The sequence below is a fragment of the Molothrus ater genome, chromosome 5 (genome assembly GCF_012460135.2).
Source record: "Molothrus ater isolate BHLD 08-10-18 breed brown headed cowbird chromosome 5, BPBGC_Mater_1.1, whole genome shotgun sequence".
Classification (NCBI taxonomy): domain Eukaryota; kingdom Metazoa; phylum Chordata; class Aves; order Passeriformes; family Icteridae; genus Molothrus; species Molothrus ater.
In genome coordinates this window covers 48,401,873-48,426,728 of record NC_050482.2, presented here as the reverse complement: position 1 = coordinate 48,426,728, position 24,856 = coordinate 48,401,873, and the positions used below count along the sequence as shown (strand labels likewise).

The following is a 24,856-nucleotide window of genomic DNA, read 5'->3' as shown; positions in this document are numbered from 1 at the left end:
CGTCCCTCCTGCCTGATGTCTCTGCTGGCACACTGTGGGCAGCTCAGCTTCTCCTGCTCCTTCTCAACGTCCCAGCTGCTGAGCAGGAAAGCGTCCAACAGCCAGAAGGAATGGTTGTTATGCCACCAAATGCACACAAGTCCTTTCTGGAGGGAGCCCAGCCTGCCTTTGTACCCAGCGCAGCAACTTCAGAAACAATGTGGTGTTTTGCCTGTGGACAATCAAGGGGATGCACCCTTGAGTTAAAGGTCAGTCAGAAGAAAACAGAAGGAGATCACCACTCCTTCCCTCAAAGTCTATGTGCACTTTTAATGGCCACTGGGGGCTTTGGAGTAAAGGATGGAGTTACATGGTATATGCTTGGTAATACATAACTGGCAGAAGGGAAAGGTTATTCTCTTGGGAAAAAAAATCATGGAAGAAAACTCCAACTATGAAAACAGAAAGTACACACACAAGAGGAAACACTATTGTACAGTAAGGTAGCGATCATAGAAAACAAAAAATTTCAGGACAGGCAAATGCAAACAACATCTGCACTCCTGCACTTTCCTCATCCCTCAGCTTATATGAGTTTTCCAGTCCACTGCTTGCTCCCCCCCTCTCAGAGTTTAATTTTGAATTCTGTGGGCTGCACAGAGGCAGAGACCCCTGAGGATTTGAAGAGTGCCTTCAAGATAGTTTCAGGGTCCACTTCAGCTGGGGGATTTGAGGACGCGCTTGCACTCGACCGGCGTGGTTCCCCTTCCTTCTTCACTGAAGGGGTATCACTCAATCGGCTGGAGGATTAAAAAAAAAGAATTTAAAAGGCAGTATTTAACCTCTCTTTATGAGAAATAAATTTTAACACTGTGTCTGCATTTACTGTTATCAGTGCTTCCCCCTTACCAACATCAGAGATAAAGGTTTTAAATATGCTTTTCTCACAAGAAAATATCCTCATCTTAGATTATTTTTGAGCCTCAAGGCTGAGAACACTATGTAGTCAAGCTACATTGCACTCCACTCAACACATTGTGCCACAGAAGGAGAGAGAAAGAAAATTCAAGGGACAATAATTCTCAAAATAGAACCTCCAAAAGCATTTGGACCTTTTCCCCACTGAAGGACACTTACAGCAATATAGGCTGGTCTGAGGTGATGACATTCCCATTCATATGAAGATTGCATTTCATTGGTTGACCTATATAAAAACAAAACACAAAATTCATTCTATCAGAAGTGGGGTAAGGCAAGATCCTTGAAACATCACACAACAGTGCAAGCAACAGAGTTCAACATGCTGGGAAAACATGAGAAAAAACAGCTGATAATCTTTTGTTGCAGAATCAGAGCAACAGAAGAGCCACTGTAATACTCAGTACCATATGAAGGATCATACTAATTAACAAGTTACACAGTAGTATGAAGCCCTTAGCAGGGACACAAGTATGAAGCCCTTAGCAGGGACACAAGTATGAAGCCCTTAGCAGGGACACAAGTGGATCTCCCATTCTTAGCTGTCTGCTCCCCATCTGACATCCATAACACGTCATTCACCTAAAGAAAGAAAAAGCACCTATTTCCAGCTAAAAATTAACAGTTCAACAATAATTTCAGTTTAACATGGTTAAAATATAAAATTGCATTATTCAAAGTTTGTGGAGAATCTGATACTATTTTACAAGTCCAACTCAAATGTTTCTGAGTATACCCTGAAACTACTGCAAATACTAGTTTTACTTGTACTTTGCAAGCAGCTCTGTAAGCAGGTAAAGCCTTCCTAAGGACTTTCTGTGGAAGAGATTTTACAGCGACTTCTGTGAGCCAGAGAGATGTTTGATAAGAGGATCCATGTTTACCCCTGAAAGAATTTTCTACCAAGGTCATTGACATAGAAACCAAGAAAGAAAGAAGGATAAATAAGAGAAACCTGCAACTGCCTATTCCAATAAGCATTTGCCTCTTGTGACCAATGAGTAAAGTGTAAACTTATGAGTTTTGTAAGAATGTGTAAAAAGCATGGATGCTATAATAAAAAACAGTTTGAAGTCTTCTGAAAATGGAGTGTGTTGCTTTGAATTGTCTGTCTCAACTGCAACAACTTTCCAGCTCTTGGTACCAAATCAGAAACACAAGGAATTTCATCTGAAAGTTAGAGCAGGACCCTGCCTCCAGTTCTCAACCTTCTTTTTCTAGGAAAATGTGGGTGGGGTTTTTAATTGCATTTAAATAAACTGTGCATATATTCAGCTAGTTACACAGCAATAATTGTCTTCTCTAGCTCTTGAACTGATTTTCTGGTATTTCTCTCTTGCTAGCATATTAACATCTAAGATACTTTTAAACCTTCCACTCAAGTGGAAAAGCCATTCTTGATTTATTTATCCTACATGCAACTCTGGCATCAAACTTACCATCTAAACACCTGTTGTTGTATTTCTTATATGCTGTGATAGCATCTTCTTTCTTCACAAATACTACCTCAGCCACGCCAGGGTGCACCAGCCGGGCTCGCTTCAGAGCGCCACACACACAGAATAACTCCTGAGGGCAGAGAGTCAGTCACGACCATAGTCACATCAAAGGCACCGCATGGGAAGGGTTTACTTGCTTCATCACACCACCCATCCTGCTTATTCAATACCTGACAGGATCTGGACACTTGTCTTACTGTGTTTGTTATGGTATAAGTACTTGGCACTAGTAATAGAGAGCACACGAGCAGGGAAGTTCAAGGCCAGTACCCAGTAATGTTTTTCAGGCACAAAGACCAGATTCATTCTCAGCCCGGTGAGAATGGAAGCCCCTAGATAATTTGGATAGGGGCATAAATTTGGGTAGAAGAATCATTTGGTGTGAACTCTTCTTCTACGTGATGTCAGGTATCTCAAAATACTCTGTGGGATTTTGTCCCATGTTGTTAAGCACACACTTTTAAAAAAAAGTGTAAACAAACTTTTTGTAAAAAAAAAGTGTCCCAAACAATCAGGAACCCTCAAAGTTTTTGCATGGACAGCAAACCCACATCACACCCCTCTTCACTGCATTCACCATAGATCAAGTGATTTGTCAGAAGAGGTAGGACACAGAAAGGAAGTGTCACTCATGCACAGTCTGGCAGTAAGCAACACTCACAACAATATCTTCTTCTGTGACTCGAGGATGCAGATTATTTACGGTCATCTTTGTGCCTTCCAAAGGACTGAACGCCAGCTGCCAACACAAACAAATGCATCACGGAAATATGGCACAAAATACAGCACAGCAGAGAAAGCAATGAAAAGTCTCTAAGGATATGTCTGGGAATGTCTGTACACACACAAAGGAGAAAGCTAAAGCTAGTAATGGGAAATATCAATGTTTACTAAAGCCCAGCTCATCTGACAGCGAAAAGGAACTTCTTTTCCATGCTAGTTTTTCTCTGAAATAACTTTTCACTCTTATTCTCAAGAATAACATTAACTTAATCAGCATACACGGTACTCTGATCATGCCCACACTTTTAATAGCCTGTCTCTGTTGTACTCTACACCAGCCAGCAAAGCCCAATACACAGCTCCAGCCTCTCAAGAGCATGCTGAACTCAGCACACCTAGGAACACCTGGTGGGTTACTTGTACCCAACATCAGGCAGTTTGGCAAAGCAATTCCAGGCAGGCTGTCTACAAATTGCCTGGGAGGTCTCATGTGTACATGAAAACGTGTACATTTGGAATAACTCTTTTTTCTCCTTGCTAGCTGGAGTGGACATGCAACATACAATGTATCAAACAGTGTTAAAACACTACTCCTAGGGACATGAAAGCCACCCAGGAGTGTATAAAACAACAACTAACACCTCCCTATAATAAGGATTCCTCCAGGATCATGTGCAGGGAAAGGATGTTTACACAGGTTTCAAATTCTTGGGACACGGACTGCAGTTATCAGAATAACCTTGATGACATCCCAGAACTAATGATGAAAGGCAGGCACAAATGAGCTGCTCACATGTCCAATGAACAAGTTTCAGATGTTTCAGAGACTTCTATAAAGAGCATTTTCCCCTTCCCTGAGCTCACCTCAACAGGTGCTGGCTCTTTTGGAGGCACTTCCTTTGTCACTAAGGTCCGGGACATGTTTGCCAAGGCCTTTGTCCGCATAGGAGGGAGATTTGCAGGTGGAGCTGTGTATGTGTCATTCTGGACCACTTTAGTCAGGGGAACAGTCTTGGACAGAGAGAATTTATTGCTGCTCAGACCAGTCTACAGGAAGAAAAAAAAGTATCTCAGAGCTACAGCCTACAAAACCCATCACTTTTCTTCAAGCACCACCACCAGAGTATTAATAGTATGCACTGCATGTCCTTCCCAGTGTCAAAACCACTACACAGTGCTGGAGACTTTCAAAAGGCTCAGAGAAAAAAAATCAGTGCAGGTTTCTGGGCATAAACATAAAAAGGTATGCTTATCCAGAAAGAGCACTTCCCTTATAAGCACTTTTTGGTTTCATACTTTTCATAAACAAACTTTAACAATGTGATCTGAATTTGAAAAGCTCCTTTCATCCACAGACTTTCAAGTACTTTTATAAAGAGTTCACAAAGATTGCTCATTAACAGTAAGACTGAGAATCCACAGAACAAACAGCAGTAATTCCTCAGAATCACCAAGGTAGAGCACACAAACACATGGAACTTAGGCTGAAATATCTGAATTTAAAGCCAGACTAAAACTTGTGCTTGGAAGCTGCTGTGAACACTGGAAAGAAAAAATTTACCCCTGAAAAAAACCAAACCCACTCAAAAAACCTTAATAAGATTATCTGAGAATCACAAATAGCCAGAAGCTCCATTCTGAATACCCACACAAGGAAATAAATTCCTGGGGTAATCACTGTACTACAATGCCTGCATGATGGTAAAACGACATGAATTTGCTTTTCCAAGACCAGAGAATAACTTAGCCCAAACCTGTGCCCAACTCCCACGTCTGAAGCAGGGTTAACTTCAAGCACACATTAGGGCTGGCAAGGACCTTATCCAGCTAAGCACTGAATATTCAAGAATGATGACTGCACAACCTCTCTTGGTCCCTGTGCCAGATGCTGATCAATACTGTGAGAATTTCACCAAATAAAATTTCTTTTGCTGCAGCAGATTTAATGGTTTGTCCTCTCTGTGATCACTCCTGAAAAGAACCTGGGTTTTGACTTTTCCAGGCAGTGAGAGTGGACTCACTCTCACTGTAGATCTTGCTATAGCCTTCTCAGACTTGAGACACTACTCTCTCACACTCTCCTCATGCATAAAATGGTGCAGCCCTCTGACCACCCTGTTAACTGGTTCCAGTCAAGTCTTTCTTGTATTGCAGAGCCCCAAGACAGGCGCAGAATTCTGGATACATTCTCAAAATGTCAAACAGGAATAATTATCTTCCTTGATTAATTATCTAAAGTTGGCCTTTGTTTCTGGAAGGATGCACCACTCACTCATTCTTAGCAGATCACACAGGAGAACCCCTAGGCTCCTTCCTACAGAGCTGCTGCTGCTTTCACCAGTCAGTTCTCAGTTTAAGCAGCAGAGGGCCATTCCATGCCAAAAGCAGGACCTTACATTTGTCTGTACTGAAATTCCATCTTCTCTAGAGCAACAGTCCTCCCCAACAAGATGCCTACTACGATTTTTGCACGGCAAGAGATTTCCTGCTTTGATGCCCAGTCTCCAGCAGCAGAAAGCTTCCTTTGCTGGTTTACTCAAACAGTAACAAAACCGGTTCGATGCACTTCCTCAACAAGAAAGAGCCAGGATACAACAATCTGCCAGCAGGGCAGAAAACACACATTCTAGCTGCTGAGAGCCCATAAAACCAGTTACCCTAAAAGAACTCTTGTTCCAAAAATAACAGTAGAAGCATTGGCACAAAGGAAGGGTGGGGTGAAGACCAAATATTTGAGGAGAAAACTTCATTTACAGACTTTAAAAGAACTGTCTGATAAGCAAGTCCTGTAAAGACACAGTCTCTGTGTCCATGCAATGTGAGCACGGCATGGTGGAGACTGCCCAGATGACCCCTTACCGAGTTGTGCAGGAAACTGTTTGTGGTGGTGATTTTCATCTGTTTGCTAGGAAGGGGAGAGACACTTTCCTCATCATCTTCTGTGTCATACAGACCCTGAAGTGAAGAAGGCAATAGTTTACATGCAGGCAGACTTCATTGAGACATTTCAAAAATAGGGAGTTCTCTCCTGCCTTCAACCATCTTCAGCTAATAAACATTCACACTGCATTTTAGTTTCAGGTATACAAGTCCATGTCAAAACATCAGCATGAAAACTATGGGACTTTCTTTCCAAAAACATCACAGTAAAACTGTTTCCCTAGATATACTGAAATCACATACAGATCCCTCTTCTCCTGGACCTCATTAGGACTGTTGAAGCTACATTATTGGAATAGAGCCTCAGTGTCTTATATTTTAGCACCCTCCTACCTTTACAGTTGACACCCATGCATGTGATTTTTAAATTAGTTGGGGGGTGTGAGGTGGAGTTTCTTTTTGTTTGTTTGGGGTTTTTCATTTTTTTTTTCAACTAAACAAGTGCCTGCTGAATACATCTAAACAGAACATTCCTTTTCAATAACCTGCTTTCCTTACCACAGGACATATCCATCTGGCCCTAGAAAACACTGCACTAAGAGCTTTACTGAATGAATAATTCATTTTCCAGTTCAGCTTAACACTCATAGCCTTGCCATAAAATACTGAGGTGAGCTCCTACACAAGCATTTTTTTCATTGACTCTAAATAACGTTAAGAAAAAGTCTAGACACAAATAGGAGTGCCCAAAACATAAGAAATCACAACTGCAAACAGCTTCCCATTAATTCACTAAAAAGGTAAAGAAAACTGGAGGGATTAGCAATGAGAGCTTGCAAAATCAGTGGGGTTGTCCTTAGTCAGCAAGATTCTGGTTTACAAACAAGGAAGTTGTTCCAGTGACAGAAATGCTATGAAGGAATAAAACCTGAAAATGGCCAGAGAACAGAGGAGAATTGTGCAGAAAATAAAAGAGCTGGAAAAAACACTAGGGAGCAGGACAATGGACTTGAGCTTGAGACAAAATGAAATGGATTCCACGTTTACAGTGATAAGGTCAGAATAATGAAGACACTTCCTTAAACAACAGCATCTGGGATAGGTGATGGTAGCAGGCCAGCATAAAGGTAACATACAGGTAACATACACAAATAGCTAAAATTATGATAATCATGGCAAAAAAGTCACCTGACATGATATTGTAAATATCAGTTTTCCGGTATTTCATGCAATACTTTGTGTATACACACACAATAATATAAGTAATAAAAATATCCAAGTCCTCTCTGAAAGCACCCAAGGTAGTAGGGTGGCTGAATGGCTGGGGGCTGTGGCAAAATCCATTAAAACTGATCCCAGAAAGACAATACCCTAAGGTCTTTCTCAAAATCTGCTTGATAAGGGCTATGGGAACTCTGGAAGTACATCAGAATACTAGGTAACATCACTCCCTATCAGGATTCCAGCAGTGGCCCTTCCCACCTCACTGCAGCACATCTGACCATGTACAGTCACATCCTCTCTCTGAAGAGGCTGGCAGCATGGTGAATCAAAACAGCCAACAACTTGATCTGATGTGATGTCATAAGAAATTTATACAAAAATATCAGAGCTAGAGGTCAGCCTCTAGGGAAAAAATATACCACTTGCATAGAGATAAAACTGGGAATATCTACTTCTCATTCCTGTATCTCATTCAGATAAAACACTAGGAATCAAGAGAAATGATACTAAATGAAAACCTCAATTACCATGAAACTATTCTAACCACACAAGACACGGAAGCTAAGCTGATGGAGAACTTTCAAATGTTCGTCTCTCCTACTTAGGAGTTTTCTTTGCACCTGCCAATGTTTATGGACAGATTTTCTTCCCTGTTAAAGGTAACAAAGAGTACAGAGCAGGTACACACCTGTTTATGTGTATGGTTGTTCACCACATTGATCCTCATTCCTGCTGGATGAGAGTGTCCAGGAACTGGAGCCTTCTGCTACAGTTAGAGATAAAGAACCAAAGCATTAAGCATTACAGTCCATCAGGTTCAGAAGATCAAAGCTTTAGCTGAATACCCTGAGATCACTTATATAAAACTTACCTTCCCTGCTTTGAAATATATTACCACAACATGCTCCTGGGTAACACCTGTATTTCCTGTGATATGTTCAATATGAGATGGCTTCACTTAAATTAAAATCTAAGACCACATGAAGAAATGGATTCAAATTAGTTAGGGTTTAGTCCAAGATTGCTGGGAAGGGAAGTTAACTTCAGTCCTATCAGGACTATTAGATCTACATTTCTGCCAATACAAAAGCATGAATGGGCTAAGTCAGAAAGGAATTGTGTCTTCTTTCATGCTATAGGTAATTAAACATGCATATCTCCATCAAGCAAAAGGAGAAGTATTCACTGTCACTTAGCACTAAAGCTGGAATAAGCTGTAGTGGAATAAAATGCTGCACAGGGTAGTGTGCAGCCCATTAGACCATGAAACAGGGAAAAAATAGTCCACACAGGTAATAAAATCTTCAGATTAGCATTTTCTCTAGACTGCAACTTATAGTATAGCACCTCATGTTTCAATCTGCTAATCAAAGAAACAAGGATAGCCATCCTACAGAAACACCAGCAGACCTACTGTAATTTTTTTGGTTTCAAAGATTTTTCCTTGCTTCATGATAAACAAGACCTCAGGACAGCACATTTAGAGCTGTGTGCTGTACCTTCAATCAAGACACACTAGTTTGATTCCACTTCCACGTTTGGGAAGATAGGAGGCTCAGGGGCAATTTGGAATTTCAGTACAAATATTTAAAAAATCTTTTAGATAATTGCTTATGTGCAAGGTTCTGTCTACACTCTGAATCACCATGATACCCTATGTATAAATATATATGTTCCCTTGCACTATGTTGTCTAGCAAACAGAAAATACTATTGGTCAAAACAAATCAAACAAAAACCCACAAAACACCAGGTCAGAACAAACAGCTACTGCACCAAGTTAAAGTAGTAGAAACTACTTTAACTCCTAGAAACTTTGTAGAAGATGTTCAATTCCTCATGGCTGATGCTGGTGATTTGGCTGAGAAGGACAGCAAGAGTACTGATCACCCTCCTAATTAACAACTGCTGAACAGATTGCTCTATTGCTCTGCCATTAGCCCTTCTTACTGTCTGAAGAGCCCTTTCTCCTTCTTACATCAGCCTGGCAGGAAACCTGCAGACTAGTGGGAAAATTCCTAGGCCCATTTGCAAAAGTAACATGTTTGACGTTTCTCTTCAGCAAAACCCACAGCTGAACAGAAAGCAGACTCATCTAGGCTTCCAAAGTGGTGACAATAGATTCCTGGGTATGAGTGAGCACACTGCTGATTTTTGGGAAACTGAAAATGAAAGAGGTAGACTAGGAACTTCAGTTACATGCTTGTAGAGGTAAGGAGCAAAACCACTCAAACAACAATCCCAACAGTCTGGAAATTTCTCTTCTGACTCTACACATTGTATCTAACAGACACAGCTCAACAGCAGTAGTTTCTCAGAGAAGCTGGCTAAGAATCAAGTTGCCACGCACACAGCAAAGTGAAATCAGAAAACTGGCCCAGGAAATCAGCAGGTCAGGGTGATCAACTGATTATAATACAATTGAAATAAATCTTGAACCTCAGCAGGAATGCTTCATGTGATCAGGCAAATCCCTGGAAACCAGACAAGTACAAAAAGAGAAAATTGTAAAACGGCTCATTGAATTTTAAATTTTCTTAGATACAAACACAGCTGCATATTCTAAACTGCTATTCCACCCCTAGGATAAACCAGTTATCTATACAGGACAATCCACAACATCAGACTTGCAAAGAGGGGCAGTATAAGAATGACAAAAAATCTGCATCATTTTGTTTGCATTCAGGCAGGAAAGAGACTACTTAACCATTCAAGACATCTCTTTTAATGCTGACAGGAGCTCTCCCTTAGTCTTTTTGGGCCCAAAATTAAAACGAAAATTTAAATGAGAGGTGTGATTCTACAAAAAGTCCCAAGCAGCTGCAAGGACACACAAAAGGATCAGAATCCCACCCCATGGGCTGGAATGAACTGTATCATCCTTGCTTCTATTGTAACCATATGAACATACTGAAGTATTATCATGTCTACTGCACTGCTGTAGAGTAACTGAGGGGCTCAGAGGTGACTCATTCACCTACTTGAATAGTTTTGGTGATTTTCACGGCTGGATTTACTGTCCCCATAGCTGGGCTGATAGCAGCTGGAGTGCTCCTTTTTAAGCTGATCTTTTCTCTGGCATCCACCACTTTCGTCACCTTTTCAGCAGCGACACTTTGCTGCTTACGGGAATTCAACATCTCCCGAGCATCCTGAACCTTCCCTTTGATTTTGAAGCGAGCGTCCTTTTGAACCAGTTTTTCTCGGGCATCTTTCATCCCCAGTTTGTGCCTGGCATCAGTGAGTCCTATCTTCTGTCGGGCATCAAAAGTCTGCTGGAAGCTCACAGCTGGTGATGGTCTATTCAGAAGATTTTGCTGGATCCCAATGCGAGATCTTACACCTCCAAACACTGGCCTTGTGTTAAGTCTGAGGGGGGGAAAAAAAAGAAAAAAAAAAGAAAGTTTCAGGCATTATGTGTCAATACAGTGTCAATGAAAGTATTTGTGTTGCTGCAAACAAAAGTTCGTTATTACTGCACAAAAATCCACTCCAGTTGGACATCCAAATACAACAGTAGAACTCCTAAGCTCTTTTATGCTGGATTTTTTTTCCTACATAATCAGCTAAGGAACTTATTTCCAAAATCCATCCTTCAGCTCACATTTACAAACTAAAGGGTCTGACTTCAGCTGTGCTAAGTACATACTACATTTACAAAAAATTCAACAACTCAGATACTTTGGGGCAACCTTTGAAGACAAAGAGGAACAGGAACAGACTTTCCAGCTTTAGGAGTGAACAGGTCTGCTAAAGCATCTTCCGTAATTCACTAATACATCCTGATATGAAGGAAACATGCAACTACACATGCATTCAAGAATTCTGGGCAGCAAGTTCAGATTTGTGGGAGCACAGCAACTCAAATTTTAGTATGTACAAGCACCAGTAACAATCTTAGTTCAAAGCCACCAGTTTCAAGGTTGATTAGCTTCCAGCAAGAATAGTCGTTAGTCAAATTACTTTTTAACATGACTGCCTCTTCTTTAATCTAATAAAAGAACTACTGCACTTATGGCCTTTACTTTTTAAGCATATCATTATTACAATACTGAGCACAGAAAGACAACAGCCCACAAAAATGACAGCATTTGTACTTGTAGACAAGTATTCCTAAAAAGCAGCACAATACAGGATGAAAGCTAGAACTACCTTCTTGTTACAGGTCTGATATACTTTTTCAAAACCTGCCAAAAGAACAAAAAAAATTTTATCTAATTTCTTAATGGAGTTCCTCTGATGAGTATTTTTAAAGTTTTTTCTTTTTCACTGGGTTTCTTCATATTAAAAAAAAAGAGACAAAGTAGAAAGAGAGAGAAAAAATATTCCTGCTGTTGACTTTTTAAAAGTCAAAATATAGGGCTACAAAGTTAATCTGCTTTCAGAAATGTGTTGTCCAGAATTACAAAGTCTAAAAGTAGATACCTGGAATTTGTTGTCATAATCAAAAGGTTAGTATCACAAAACCAAATTATGATGCTATTTCAATTCTTCATGCACCCTTATATTAGTATTTCCTGATCTAACTCCACAACCTTCACATTATTTACAGCCATGTATTTTCAATGGAGAGATCTTTAAAAAAAACCCCAACCAACTGAGAGATGAAAGACTTAACCTCTGCTTCTGCCTCTTTCATTCTTGTGTCTAAATGTCTGGAAAGCTGGGACTGGAATCCCATTTTATTACCTAAGAGTCCTATAGCTGCTCTCTCCTACAGCCAAAGCAAAACAGCTAGAAGAAACAGGAGGATTATTAAGACCATCTATGAAAATAAACCCAGAACACAAGAACGTAACAATACCATAAAGCAACAGAGACAGAGCAAGACTTTCCTTGCAATTTTAAAAAACATTTATTTAGCCATGTTGGAAGCATTCAGCTGGAGTGCTGCAAAGGGCTGGATGAGTGGTTCATGAGAGAGGCCAGAGTAAAACCAGAAATGTATGTGTCAACATTTAAACTAGAATTAGTTAAGACTGTTGATAACAAAACCCAACGAAATAGGTTAAGAAACTGAACTGAAGATTACACCATTTCTGGTGTCTTTACCCTAATAAGCAACTCTCTTTCACAGGTAACTGCTTACCCTACAAGAGCATTAACTGCTTAGCTATTTGTGCCACAGCACCTGAAATAAAAGCGGATCTCAAAAATCTAATTCACTTTCCAGGATACCAAGCTCTGGCTGGAATATGTTATGGACCAGCACATTTTATTAGTGAAATTTTTTCTTTTATTTCATCTAGACTACTGAATAGCATGGATGTAATGATTTAACTTTATTCAGTTTATCCAGACCTCACAAAGCCAAGTTTGCTACCTCAGGAATTTATAAAGTGAGCTCAACACAACATACAAGAAGAGTGTGGGGCACAACAATTCTTACAGTGCTGCAGAGGGATTATTGCTCAGCAAAAAAAAAAAAGCAGGAAAAATTCCTGAAAGAAATGAGAGTTAAGGAGGGATTTGAAAAGGGATAAAGGAGGTACTTGGGGCATAGTCAGCAGACTAAGACTCTTCCAAATATGCAGGATAACACGAATGAAAGTGCAAAGCCAAGGCTTTGTCTAGACTAGGATTTAAATATGTTTGAATGTTTTGGTAGTATATGTTAGAAGATAACTTTCGGAATATTACTCTAGACATGTAAATGTATACACATTCAGAGTCAAAAACGAAGACTAATAAATTAAAAAAAAACAAAACAAAAAACAGAAGGGAACAAACCAACACAACAAGAGCACATTGAGCTAACAGAGATGGGGGACAAGTTCTTCAGAAGCATTAAGAGACTATGGCAAAAGGGAAAATGAAAAGCTACCGAAGGAGAACCCAAGTAAGAACTGCCAACTGTGGAAGTAAATGGCCCAGCCTACACTGGAGACATCTTCCATGCAAAGAAATAACCTGACCTTGCAGCTCCGATCTGCAACATGCTCCACGTCCTCTCAGCCACTGCAAGCAATCGGTCGGAGCCCCACTAACTACGCTGGAGGGACGGCACCTTCCGAGAGCCGGGCAGCGCTGCGGCCCGAGCCCAGCAGCCCCGCCCGCGCGGGTGCCCGGCGGCTCCGGTCGGTTACGGCTCCCCAATCAGCAGCAGCCCTCCCACGGCTCTCCCACAAAGCACCGAGCCGCGCCCGGGAGCGCGAGGGCACCGGGCACCGCGGGCACCGCCTGGGTAACACCTGCGGCCCGACTACCGGCGGGGTTCGGGGCGCCCACCCCGTTACAGGGAGCAGCGCTGGGTTAATCGACGGGGACAAGCAAAAGGCAAGTCGGAAGGTTCAGTGAGACAAGGGACGGCGCCAGGAGTCCCAAAAAGACCGAGAGGGGATGGGCCGCTGAGCGCTCCTGCCCCACCGGGGCAGCGCCAGGCACAGGGGCCGAGATGGGGGCCCGACCCCCGCCTCGGCCCTGAGTGACGGCCGCCGCCGCCAATCGCATGGCAGAGCGGTCCCGCAGGCCCGCAGCTCAGCCAATGGGAACGCGAGGGCGGGAGCAGGGCCGGGCCGCGCCAAGACAGCTGCGGCCCGTAGCCCCCGGAGCGGAGCCATCCGAAAGGACACTCGAAGAGCGGCCGGGGGCCGCCGGCCCGAGGCGCTGCGTCGCCGTGCCAACCTCTCACCTCCCCTTCACCGTCACACCGCGTTTCCGTATGAGCTCGTCCAGAGACAAGTCCGCCATCTTGTCGTGGCCCCAACGATGAGACGCAGCGAGCGAGTCCCGGAAGTGACACCGCACGACTTCCGCTCCTCGCCCCGCCCCCAGAAGTACGGCGGGCGCTGCCGGGCTCCGCCCGCTGCGCCGGGGCGCCCCACAACTCCCCGCGGCCGCCGAGTCTGTCATTTGCATACGGCGCGGCACGTCGCGGCTCGGTTCGGCCCGCGGCAGTGGTTCCGCGGCGCGCAAGGGGACAAGAACCGAGCGCAGTGTTGAGGGCACTACAGGCCACCCAGAAGCCACGTCGGGCGGCGCTCGCCCTGACCTGTGGAGTTAGTGCAGAGCACTGTCCCAGCGGCGCGGCGAGACTTTGGTCATGCCTTAAACTTATGAGTAAGGAAAATAACGACCCGGGGTGACGCCCGGGTCCTCACTCCGAATGTGAGAGGAATTTTTGCGCGGGTACAGGTCGCCCCTGGGTGCCCCGCTTACTTCGCGGGATGCCCGGGTGCCGTGATCTGCCCGACCTCCATGGCGCTCGTGCCAAGGATAGAATTGCCGCGACCTGGGGTGCCTCGGGTGGCGGGACAGCGCCAGCGCCTCACGAGGGCGCATCGCACTCAGAAATTCCAACCGGCCTGAAGAACAGAAATGGGTTAACTTGCGCTGTTCTTTTGTCGCTCTGTTCGCTGAGGTGCCTTAAGGGTCTCCACGAGGCTTAATACAATAAACCACCAACCCAGCCTAATAAATACTTCATGTGTCTGCAGGAAGCAATTCCTTTTCTGTCCTTCTGAGGGAGCAATTACACCGTTTAAAATCAAGCTAAGAGTGAAAGGGAAATGGTGCCTTGTGCAGCTCGGGCAGCGCTGAGCTCCCGGGGTCCTGCCCTGTCATAACCTGCGCGACTGCGGCTCTGGGTTTCGCTGCGGGCCCTAGTGCTGCTGGTCCTCCCTCAAAACGCCCTTTTGCAGCACGTCACAGCCATAGATGCTCCAAAACGCAGCTTTGCTCCCGCCCGCAGCTCTGTCACGAGGTTCACTTGTGACCCCTTCTCCTGCCCGCTGTTCCCGTTCTGCCCTTTACCCAGCACGGAATCCTGAGCTGCAGTAGCCCTGGGGCTTTGCCGTGCGTGCTGCAGCACCCATCGTGTTGCTGTGGAACTTGCGGCCCAAACACATTCCATGAGATCCAGGGGGAAGCTCCTGGACTCCAACAGTGCGGGAGCTGCCAGGGAGGGCTGGGGACCATCACAGAGGAGATGTACGCAGCTGATTCAGCTGCTCACAGCCACACAGGCTCAGGCCCCCACAGCACTGATTTCCTCTCAGGAGGCCTTTGTGAGCCTGAAGCCATACCAGCGGTGATGCCAGGTCCCTGCTTGGTTGTGCACTGGTGCTTGATCCAGCTCCAGGGTGGCACACGGCTGCAGTGCTACAAAGGAATACATAAAATACAGCCCTTTTTGTGCTACCTTTCTGCAGCTGTTGAGGTACTTGATCAAACTGAGGCAATGGGGTGGGTAATGTGTGATATTTGTTTTGCTGTTGCAAAACCAACAGGCAATGTTTGTTTAAGCAAATTCATTTGACTTTTAAGAGCAGCCCAAGTGGTTCCAGACTAGAGGGCCACCTAGCCAGTATCCTGTTTCCAGCCTGCAAGGACTCTTGTGCAGGTGGCTTCCAGACACGCCACCAACCTTAGTGCTCTTTGTGCAGCCATGATTCCTTCAGGCAGTACTTCCAGTCTCTGCTTCTTCTTCATCCTCCTGTTTGTTTTACTTCCATCAGCCTAGTTCTTGCAACTGAAGCTGAAGAGGGTGTGTGTACCTGCCACCCACCCTCTCTTCCACCTGTGATCCCTGAAATCCTCTTTTGTCCAGGTGAAGAATTCCAGGCCTGCTCAGACATTCCTACGGGTGAAGGTGAAGCTCCCTTCCCTCTGCAGGCTTCCACCTTCCCATGTTAAGTCTCTGTGGGAGGCTGACTGGGGGGCATGAGTCATGGTGTTGCAAGAAAGGAAGGGTTTAAACATCAAGATTGTCCTCTCTCTTCCTTTTTCTGACTGTTTTGCTCTTCCTGTTAGACACAAGCTGTAGCTCAGTTTTTTTCATGGTTTCTTCTCTGAGCTGTGTATAGGAAGTCGAGTATTTGTTCCAGGAAGGGCCTGGGCCCCTGCTTCCTTCCTTGTGGCTGGGAAAGGGATAAATGTGTAAGCAGCAACAAAGAGATCTCCCTGAGTGTAGGGATCTCTACAAAGGGCTCCTTGTCCCAGTGTGCTGGAAAACTTTCAGGCCTGCCCTTGTTTTCCAGAGGCAGATTCCCTATCCTGAATCTTCTGGGATCCCCACAGCATGGAAGTCAGACCAGAGGAGACCATCTCGCACCAATTTCGTGTAAAATATTATTGGAAAAGCAGGGCACCCCCAACGAAGGAAGGAATGATGAGGAGGACTCCATGGATATCAGAAAGCTAAATAATTACTTTGTTATACTATATTATTCTATACTATATTACATTACATCTAAACTGAATCTGCCAAGCACTCAACTGCACAGCATCTCGTGACTGACACACACACACGCTTGGCCCTGATAGGCCAAGGAAACAAAACCCCATCACTCTGGGTGAACAATCTCCATATTGCATTCTACTTTGGCACAAACACAGGCACAGCAAATGAGATAAGAATTGTCTTCCCTTTCTCTGAGGTTCAGGAAATGTGAATCCCAGAATATCCTTGGGAAGAATTGTGCCTTGCTTTTGTCTGTGAAGAGAAATGTGGCGACAGTGGCAGAAGTACCTGTTTTGTAGTGAGAGGTTAAAAATCCTCTGATTTTAGCAGTTTGTTCTCTTTTTCAGGATTACTGAACCCTAGGCCTTTTAGCCTTCTGAAGACTTTTAAATCAGTCTTTGAAATATAAGGCCTTGAAAGATGAGTATTTTTACCTAGCAAAAATGATATTAAGGAGAGAAAAATCAAAGGAGAGGACACACCTGAGGAGATACAGAAGTGATGAGCTTCAGAGATAAAACTGATGCACATCATAGGATCCAGACAGACTCAGGGAGCTACCAAAAAAAATAGGCTAAAAATTTTCTAAGCAGGTAACAAAGAGGGCACGGCAGCTTGCCATATGTGTAGTATTATACCTGTATAATCACATGGCATTTGGCTCAGGGTCATGCTGAAACTTCTACTTCACGTCACATCAAGTGCCTGTACTGGAAAACTTACCTCTCATTTACCTTCTACGGCCTGGAAAAATGAAATATTATTGCAGTGTTCATCTGAGTCTGCAACATTTTAAAAAGCATGAAAAACCAACAATGGTAGTTCTTTCTTTTTGTGAAAATTGTAGGAAATATGGTACAATTCACCTCATTCACCTGTTCTATTCCATAATAGATATTTCCAATAAAGGAACACACCTGTATCCCAGCTCATGTTGTCAGTGACCTGCAATATGCTTAGGGAATACTGAATTCCTGAGAGAAGCAGAGCAATTTGCTTGCAGAGAGCTGCACAGAAATTTGCCTTTCTTTCTGGGGGCCCATTGAGAAAATCCCAGGGAGTTTGTGCAGCCAAGGAAACTGATGGATTTGAAAGGAAAACTGGAGAAAAGGACTTGGCAGGTGTTCAGTCTTGAGTGGGTATTGGGTCTTCAAAGAGACAGGAGTAGTTGTTTGTTGCTGTAAAGTTGTTTATTGTATGAATACATCAGTACTGAAGGTGAAGAGTTTACAGTATTAAAGTTTGTGCTAAAAGCTTTCTGGTATGGAGTCTTGATGTTTTGAGTAGAAGCAGTAGAAGTAGTAGTAGTTAGTAGAAGCAATTAGCAGCTTTTTTGTATCCCAATATAGGGGAAATTTATTCATAAATAATCGAATCAGCTAAAAACACGATTCTAAAACATTCTTTCTACACCTATCCAAGCTTAATTCTAATGTGTGAAAGTAGTGTTAGTTTTTACACAAAATCTACACATACAGTTCTATCTGTTCACACAAACAGTTCTATCTGTTCTATTTAGGAATGTAAGCAATGTTCTGCTATGGTTTTGTTATGTCTGGAGCTAAGTTAGTTTTGTGAAAGATAACACTACTGAACTTTAAACTAGGCTTTAGGGTTTTTTACTAGCTAATACAGTTTCTTAAGGCACTTAAGATATATTTCTCCTTACTTAAAATTAAAACTTACACTCCTACTTCATGTCTGTGTGGTTTAATATATTTTAGTTTCTCTAAAGGTTCCAATTCAGTTCCTATATTCCTTTCTCTCTCTGAGGGACTCAGAGAAGCTTCTATTCCATGCATTCTAACAGCAGGCACACAGCAGAATTTAAAGTCTTTTTTATTTGGTAATTCTCAAGTTGCTCACAGAATACTGTATCACACCAAATCACATAAACATACATTTGCCTCATTGCATGCCCATTATGCCACAGAATACAACTTCTGGAGTTCTTCAGTCCAGAGCTGTGGCACATGTGTAGCTGAAGGACTTTGGGAGAGGTAAATTGTAAAGATGTGAGGAAGCAGAGGAGTGCTAACAGACAGATGGTCTTTGTGAGGAGACAATTGGAATAGCTTCAATTTTTAATACAGGTTTGTAATGATGATTTATCCTAGGTGTCCCAAGTGGGGGATGTCTAACTTACTGGCTCTGAAAAGTAGGCAATTCATGGGAGAAAGAAAAGCAGAGTACTATATAGCAGCTGTTTCATCTTATGGCTAAGTAAGTAATTAGCCTGACTCTCAAGTCATTTTCCTTTAGTCCCAGACTACACCTTTCACAATAATTTCTTCCCCACATTTCATTATGGGCCACAGAAATGATGCATTTTGCCAGTACACTACATCTTTCTTGTCCACATGCTCTACATGGTTGCTGTTTATGCTCCACTCAGCTTTAACTGGTGGATCCTGAAGAAGCAGCAAACAATAAATTTGGCAGCACTGCAGCAGGAACTGTGTTTCATTTTCAGTTCTTACGTGAATGCCAGCTTCCTGAAAATCAAATAAGAACAGTTTTCAAAGCTTTGTAATATTATGCTGATGTATTGTTACATTGCCTCCCCGCTCTCATTCTGTGCAGCTGCTCCACAGGAACTAAGCACTCAAGAACTTCACTGGTCAAAGCTGCTGGTGCTGTTTGAGTGGGACATGCAGGGGTTCCAGGGCCACTTTAAAAGTTCTTTTATTTACCAAGTCCTGACTTCTGGATTGTGCCACTGTCCAGCCCCTGTCTCTATTTCCTCATAGAGAGATCTGCAAGGAGTTTGGTAAGACCAAGCTCTTGGAAAAACCCAGAAAGCTGCAAAAGGAGGAAGCTCCTCTTTGGAAGTTTCATATATCTGTGATATATATGTCATATCTTCCACAAAAAAAAAGCCCACTAGAGACCTGTCCATGTGGATAGCAGGTGTCAGGGCTCTGTGCTCATCAACAGCCTCTGCACACTTTCCTCTGCCTTCCCCTTCACAAGCAGGGGTTTGGCTGTTTGTGTTCAAGGTCAGCTCAGATTTAGCACGACCATATGAAATTGTATGCAACTCCTGCAATAACAGCCAAGCTGGCAGAAAGGGTGGTGTGAGAAGGAGTTATGAGAAGCCTCATCTTCACCCACAAACTGGCCACCAGTTGACCCAGGAGCTGAGTGGTGGCTGGGTGCTTGACTGAGCTGTGGTGTTGGGATGCCTGTGCCCAGTCTTGCTGGTCCTGACCCAGAGACCAACTTCACAGCTTGGTCTTGACCTGGCTGAGCTTGCCCAATGGTCACTGGCTTGTGGCTGACCCTGATCACCACCACTGGCCCTTTGCTCTTTGCTCCTTGCTTGGGTCCAGTAGGGCTGTGCCTTTGTTGGTAGGGGCGCGACCCTGCCCATCCTGCTGTACTCCCCTTACAAGGTTATGTGTACTTGAGAATATTTTGGGAGTATATGGACTAGAACAACCTGGCCTCAAGTGGAAAACAACCTCATTCAGAAGGGAGACCTCTCATGTTTTAAATAACAAGCTGCACAGACAATTGAACCATTGCCCCGGTTCCTGGGCTGTATCTTTACTCACTTGAACAATCTGGTTGTAAACACTCCAGTTTTGGTGATAGTGTTGCCTGAACAGCTTCATTATGTCGTGCATCATCACCTACAGAACAATCATAGCACAAAGCAGGCTGTTACCATGTGGTAAGGCAAACACTGGGAATTTTTGTTTCTCATATTGGGTCAATCAGTAATGGGGAAGTCACTCATTTCAGGCTTTGGAGGAAGGTCCCATAAAAGCAACGCAGGGCTGGAAAATGCTTTCTGCACTCATATATGTGCTTCATCCAGCTGGACAATTCAGATATGCAGTGTATGCCTGTGTGTCATGGGACAGAGAATAATTTAATTTTGGAAGGCTCCCACAAGGATCCTCAACTCCAGCTCCCTGCTTCTCCATGGAATAGCTTAACTCTTAGAGAGAAAGACCTGGTTTTTATCCAGCGCTGCTCTCATACCTAGGATTGCTAGAGCTTGGCCTCAGACCTCTCAGCTCAGAAGGTATCCCCAGTATCACTGCTGACATATCTTGAGCAGCGTCCTTAGCAGATACAAAGTTCTAAATGAAATGGCAGGTGCCAATGGCCCTTTTACAGGCCATAAAAGGCCCTTTTACAGGCCTTTTACAGAAATATAAGATACCTTGGTCAAAGATATTTTTACCTTATTCGAAGGTGGAATGTAAAGAACTTTAAGTATGTCCTCTCTTCTCTGTTGTATATCTTTTTCACAGGCATCAAACACCTTCTGCAGTGCAAAAACAACTGATTACAGCATCAATCACAGTGAAACCACAGGTGTAGTGTGCAAAGCTGAGAAAACAACTGGATTAGAGTAAATTGTAGGGCTGCTAATTGATTGAAACATGTCTTCAATAGCTGTGAAACAAACTGTTTCATCAAGCTGCTTGCATATTGGAGCCCATTCTTCAGCATCTGTGGGGCCTTATCATCACAATCAATGCTAATAATGGCCTCATCTCAGTCTTGTCCTTTAAGGTAATACCACTTTGGTATTTTCCTTTAGATGTCTCCAGCAGCATCACAGCAGTGAGTCAGACATCAAAATGAGGTCTCCCAGCTATCAGTTCAAGCACTAACATAAGGAAAGTGGATTGTTTTCCCACTTGTGCTTAACACCAGTGAGAGATGGGACTAGTATTTGAGTGTGCCCTTCTGAAAGGCAGGAGGAAGAAGGTCACTGTCATTTTGATCTCCACAGCATTCCACAGGCCCTGCTGGGCTGGAAAATCAGAGACCCAAACTTAGCCCAAACCCTGTCTGGTACAGAAATACAAATACTCAAAGGCTGCTATATGGCTACACCATAATTGATGTGATAAGGATCAGATGGAGAAAATGGACTTGAACAAACCTTGATGGCGTCACTGCCTTCTTCATAGGTCCAGCGGTGGGGCATGGAGCACCTGACTTTCTCCCATTCCTGCAGCCGGAGAATCTCGTATCTCTCCAGCACAGCAGACAAACGTGAGGGGTCATTGATGTCCTCAGAGTGCTGGTGCATGGCCATTGCTTTAGCCAACAGCTTTTGGATTCTAGGTCAAGGGGGATATACATAAACATATCTAAGTCAAGATGAAATAATGAGCAAATGTAAATATTTTACTTATGAAGCTGTTTAATGAATCCCATGTTTTCTATGATGCACTTCTCATTTATATTATATAGCTGGCAAGCAGTTTTTTTGTGTAAAATAGTGCTTTCTCAGCTTAGTTTTGCATGATCATTGTAGAATCTGATCAGAGTGGCATCTTGACTATGTCATTGTAGACTGGTTTCTTTTACTCTTTATTTAACTGGCTACCCCAACTGTCTTCTTCTCTTTGCAGAATGTCTTCTTCCCTTTGCAGAACAACCCAAACCATCTTCCAGAGTCAGTTACAAAGAGATGCTGGCAGGTTGAAAGTCTGGAGAGAAGGTGTCATGGATGTCTGGTCAGAAATAGAGTCCCCAAGGACTGGAGGAAGCAAGAAGCATGTGGCTTTTCAGTGTAGAAACACACACAATGTCTGAAATATGAATAAATGCCTTACCTTTCCTCTAGCTTTTTGTTCTTCTCTTTCAGCATCTCCTTTTCTTCATTCGCCTTATGCAGTATTTTAATTACCTTTTCAGGAAGTTCTCTGAAACAGATTTGGGAAATCTCTTTATTTGTCCTTGGACACTGGCACAACAGTGGACATGCCCCTGTTGAATAATCTGAGTTCAAGGAAAAAAGCTCTGAGGTGGGAAAGTGCAAGAGCATCCAGGAAAACTCCAGGGGAGCTGAACACCTCCCCTAAAAGCTCCCACCCAGAATTTATGCTCAAATCAAGTGGGAAGCTGTTTACATCACAGGAAATAGAGGTGTGGTTGTGGGGATCATAATGGTTTTGCCCTCTTACACTGATTATTAATGTAGAGAATCACCATTACCTCATGTGACTGTCCAGAAGGTGATATAGAGTATCAACAGTGTCAGACAAATTTCTGTTCTCATTGTCCATCCATCCATAAGGGAAAGAAAGAAACAATAAACCACATTGCAATCAGTGGGCAAGTATGCAATAAAGTCTTAAAAAATGCAGAAGCTAAACTTCTCCCCTACAATTTCTGATCAGCCCATAGGGAAAAGAAATTTAGAGACCAAAACTTGTCAAGGCTGTTCTTTGCCAGGTGCACAGTATGTGACTCTGTGAGTCAATACCAACAGTTCAAATGAAATACCCAAAGTGTAAGACCTGCACATTACATGGTGCAAATCCAACAACTTCTGTAAATTGGCTCTGGGTTCCCAGTATAGCCTGGGCAAAATTTGTTGCTAATGCAGAGCCCTCCCTGTGTCTGGCTCATTTTCTGTCCCACCCATCCTAGTGTGCACCAGCTACAGTTCATTGTCAGATGCCACACTAAACAGTGTCATTTTTGATCACTGGACTCTCACATTATTTTGTTGTCCATCTTTGTCATCATTTCAAATACTTCCTTTGTGTTCTTGTACATCTCTTTCATAATTTCAAACATTTCCTTCATGTTAGAAGTCTGGTCTCCATAGGCTGATGGCTGCTGTGAGGTGTCAGATATATGTCTGAGGAAAAAAAAGAAAAGGAATTCTTATAATGAAGTGGGGTAAGAACACATCCTCAAAAAAAGTACTTTATAATTGCGAGCAGAGGCTTCATGGCTATGTCCATGCCGGCAAAAGGATCAGAGCCAGGACAAAGGGCACACGGGTGCAGGTGTGGCACAAGTGAGTTAGCACTCTCCCAGATAATGCCTGGTACAGCTCAGAGGACTCCACAGGCTGTCTATCTTAGCCAAGCCTAAAACTCAAGCTATTGTTTCATGTCCTTGCTTGCTGTCTTATTGTTTTTCTACTTTCAGACTTTGCAGCTGCAGCTAGCTCTAAGTTTTCTCTTCTTCCTGTTTCTAAGGCCTGCTTTTAAGGCTTTCTAGAAATCTTACTTTAACTATTTCCCACACCAAGGTATGCCAAAACCAGGAGGGTTTGACTAATCGTTAGGTCTGGATAAAGTGAGCAAGATACAAGGACAGCTCCTGAGAAACAAATTCAACCCAGACCTGCAGAGAGTGTGAGAACAGCAAATGCAGGTGATTGTTCTGCTAAAACCAACTTTGCAATGTATGTTTTTTTTAACACAGGAGTACAAAGCTCTGTGTTCTCAAGGTAATTTTTTATTTATACAACTGCTGTGTCCTGTTTCCTCACGAGGATCCCAAATATCAGCTATTATTAGAGAAACAGTCCCAGATTAAGATTCCCCTGCAGCCTGGATCCAGGTAGAACAGAGAGCAAGCTCATCCCCACAACCAGATGCCAGAGCAAGCCTTAGCATGAGGCTTTACCTTTGGTTTATGCCAAAAAACCTGCTGCCCCTCTCAGCATTACTCCTTCCCACTGAAGCACATTTTGCTTTTGTTTACTTGGATTGATTCCTTCCCAGTTAAATCACTTCATTTTCAGTCTTTCACTGAAGACACAACCTTTTTCTTTAAGCTAAGCAATCCAGTAAAAAATTTACATTTTAGTCCACCTTTCCCTGCAAAATTGATAAGCTCAGAGTCAGAGCCATGAAATCCCAGATCTTGTCACACTCTTTATACTGATACTTCTAGTTTCTCTTCCTCTTGCACCAATTTAAGATCTGCCTCCCACTGTCGAGTTGAACTTGAGCAGAATTTGGGGATAGTAACCATCTCTGTGATGGCTGGAAAAGTTAGGAAGTAGAAAACAGAGCTCTTACTGAATATTTCACAGTCAGAAAATGTTTGCAATTCAGCAACCCTCATGCAACTCTCCAAGAAACTTTGTAGAAATGCTCAGACCTAGAAAAATTAAATAAGATTATCCAGAGATATCCCCCTTGTATAACCCACCTGCTGCCTTCTGCAGTTGTCTTTATGGGGTCAGTATCTTCACACTTTCTTTCCAATACCGCTCTTCCTTTTTTTGCATACCATGATTCTTTTCCTCTGGAGCCAGAAATGTTGGATGTACACCACACTTGTCTGCTGGAGCCAGAACCACTGAGTGTATGCCACACATGTCTTTTGCTGGAGCCAGAAATATCAGGTGTATCTGGCACTTCTGCTTTTCTGTCACCAAAAAGACTGCCAGTACTCCACATTTTTCTTTTGCTGGAGCCAGAAACCTTGTGTCTGTTCACGCAGAAGCAAAAAATGTTTGTTGAAATGTGTGGGCAGTGCTGAGGACTGTTGATGCTGCTGGGAGTGCAGAAAGCTCCTGATAAGACAGTTCCCCAACAAAGGCACTTTGCTGCTATAAAAAGCCCTGCTTTTTTCTTTTTTTTTTCCCCCCTGGTTTACGGGAAAACATACAA

At 43.2% G+C, this 24,856-nt stretch overlaps 2 protein-coding genes and 1 non-coding gene across 5 annotated transcripts; 1 reads left to right on the top strand and 2 right to left on the bottom strand.

The window, feature by feature from the left end:
• Window positions 1-289: 289 nt before the first annotated feature.
• On the bottom strand, window positions 290-14,037 carry POLDIP3 (DNA polymerase delta interacting protein 3). 3 transcript variants are annotated; one of them, XM_036400190.1, is made up of 9 exons: window positions 13,914-14,037; window positions 10,264-10,651; window positions 7,972-8,049; window positions 6,039-6,134; window positions 4,044-4,226; window positions 3,118-3,195; window positions 2,397-2,526; window positions 1,117-1,183; window positions 290-779 (listed from the first exon to the last, which is right to left on the bottom strand). In XM_036400190.1, the coding sequence occupies exons 1-9, from the start codon at window positions 13,970-13,972 to the stop codon at window positions 605-607; spliced, it is 1,254 nt and encodes a 417-aa protein (XP_036256083.1). In that variant the 5' UTR covers window positions 13,973-14,037; the 3' UTR covers window positions 290-604. The 3 variants fall into 3 exon arrangements, with proteins under 3 accessions (XP_036256083.1, XP_036256084.1, XP_036256085.1); XM_036400191.1 differs by having other exon boundaries at window positions 7,972-8,046; XM_036400192.2 differs by lacking the exon at window positions 13,914-14,037 and adding an exon at window positions 13,198-13,623.
• A 287-nt stretch (window positions 14,038-14,324) lies between these two features.
• On the top strand, window positions 14,325-14,473 carry LOC118698491 (U12 minor spliceosomal RNA). Its single transcript, XR_004981892.1, has one exon. It is a non-coding gene; the product is annotated as a U12 minor spliceosomal RNA (small nuclear RNA).
• A 3,812-nt stretch (window positions 14,474-18,285) lies between these two features.
• On the bottom strand, window positions 18,286-24,781 carry LOC118698475 (uncharacterized). The gene is made up of 8 exons (XM_036401805.2): window positions 24,393-24,781; window positions 22,939-23,082; window positions 22,431-22,484; window positions 22,049-22,138; window positions 21,370-21,550; window positions 20,659-20,742; window positions 20,021-20,098; window positions 18,286-18,958 (listed from the first exon to the last, which is right to left on the bottom strand). Exons 1-8 carry the CDS (start codon window positions 24,641-24,643, stop codon window positions 18,722-18,724), a joined length of 1,119 nt encoding a protein of 372 aa, XP_036257698.1. The 5' UTR covers window positions 24,644-24,781; the 3' UTR covers window positions 18,286-18,721.
• Between the last annotated feature and the right edge of the window lie 75 nt (window positions 24,782-24,856).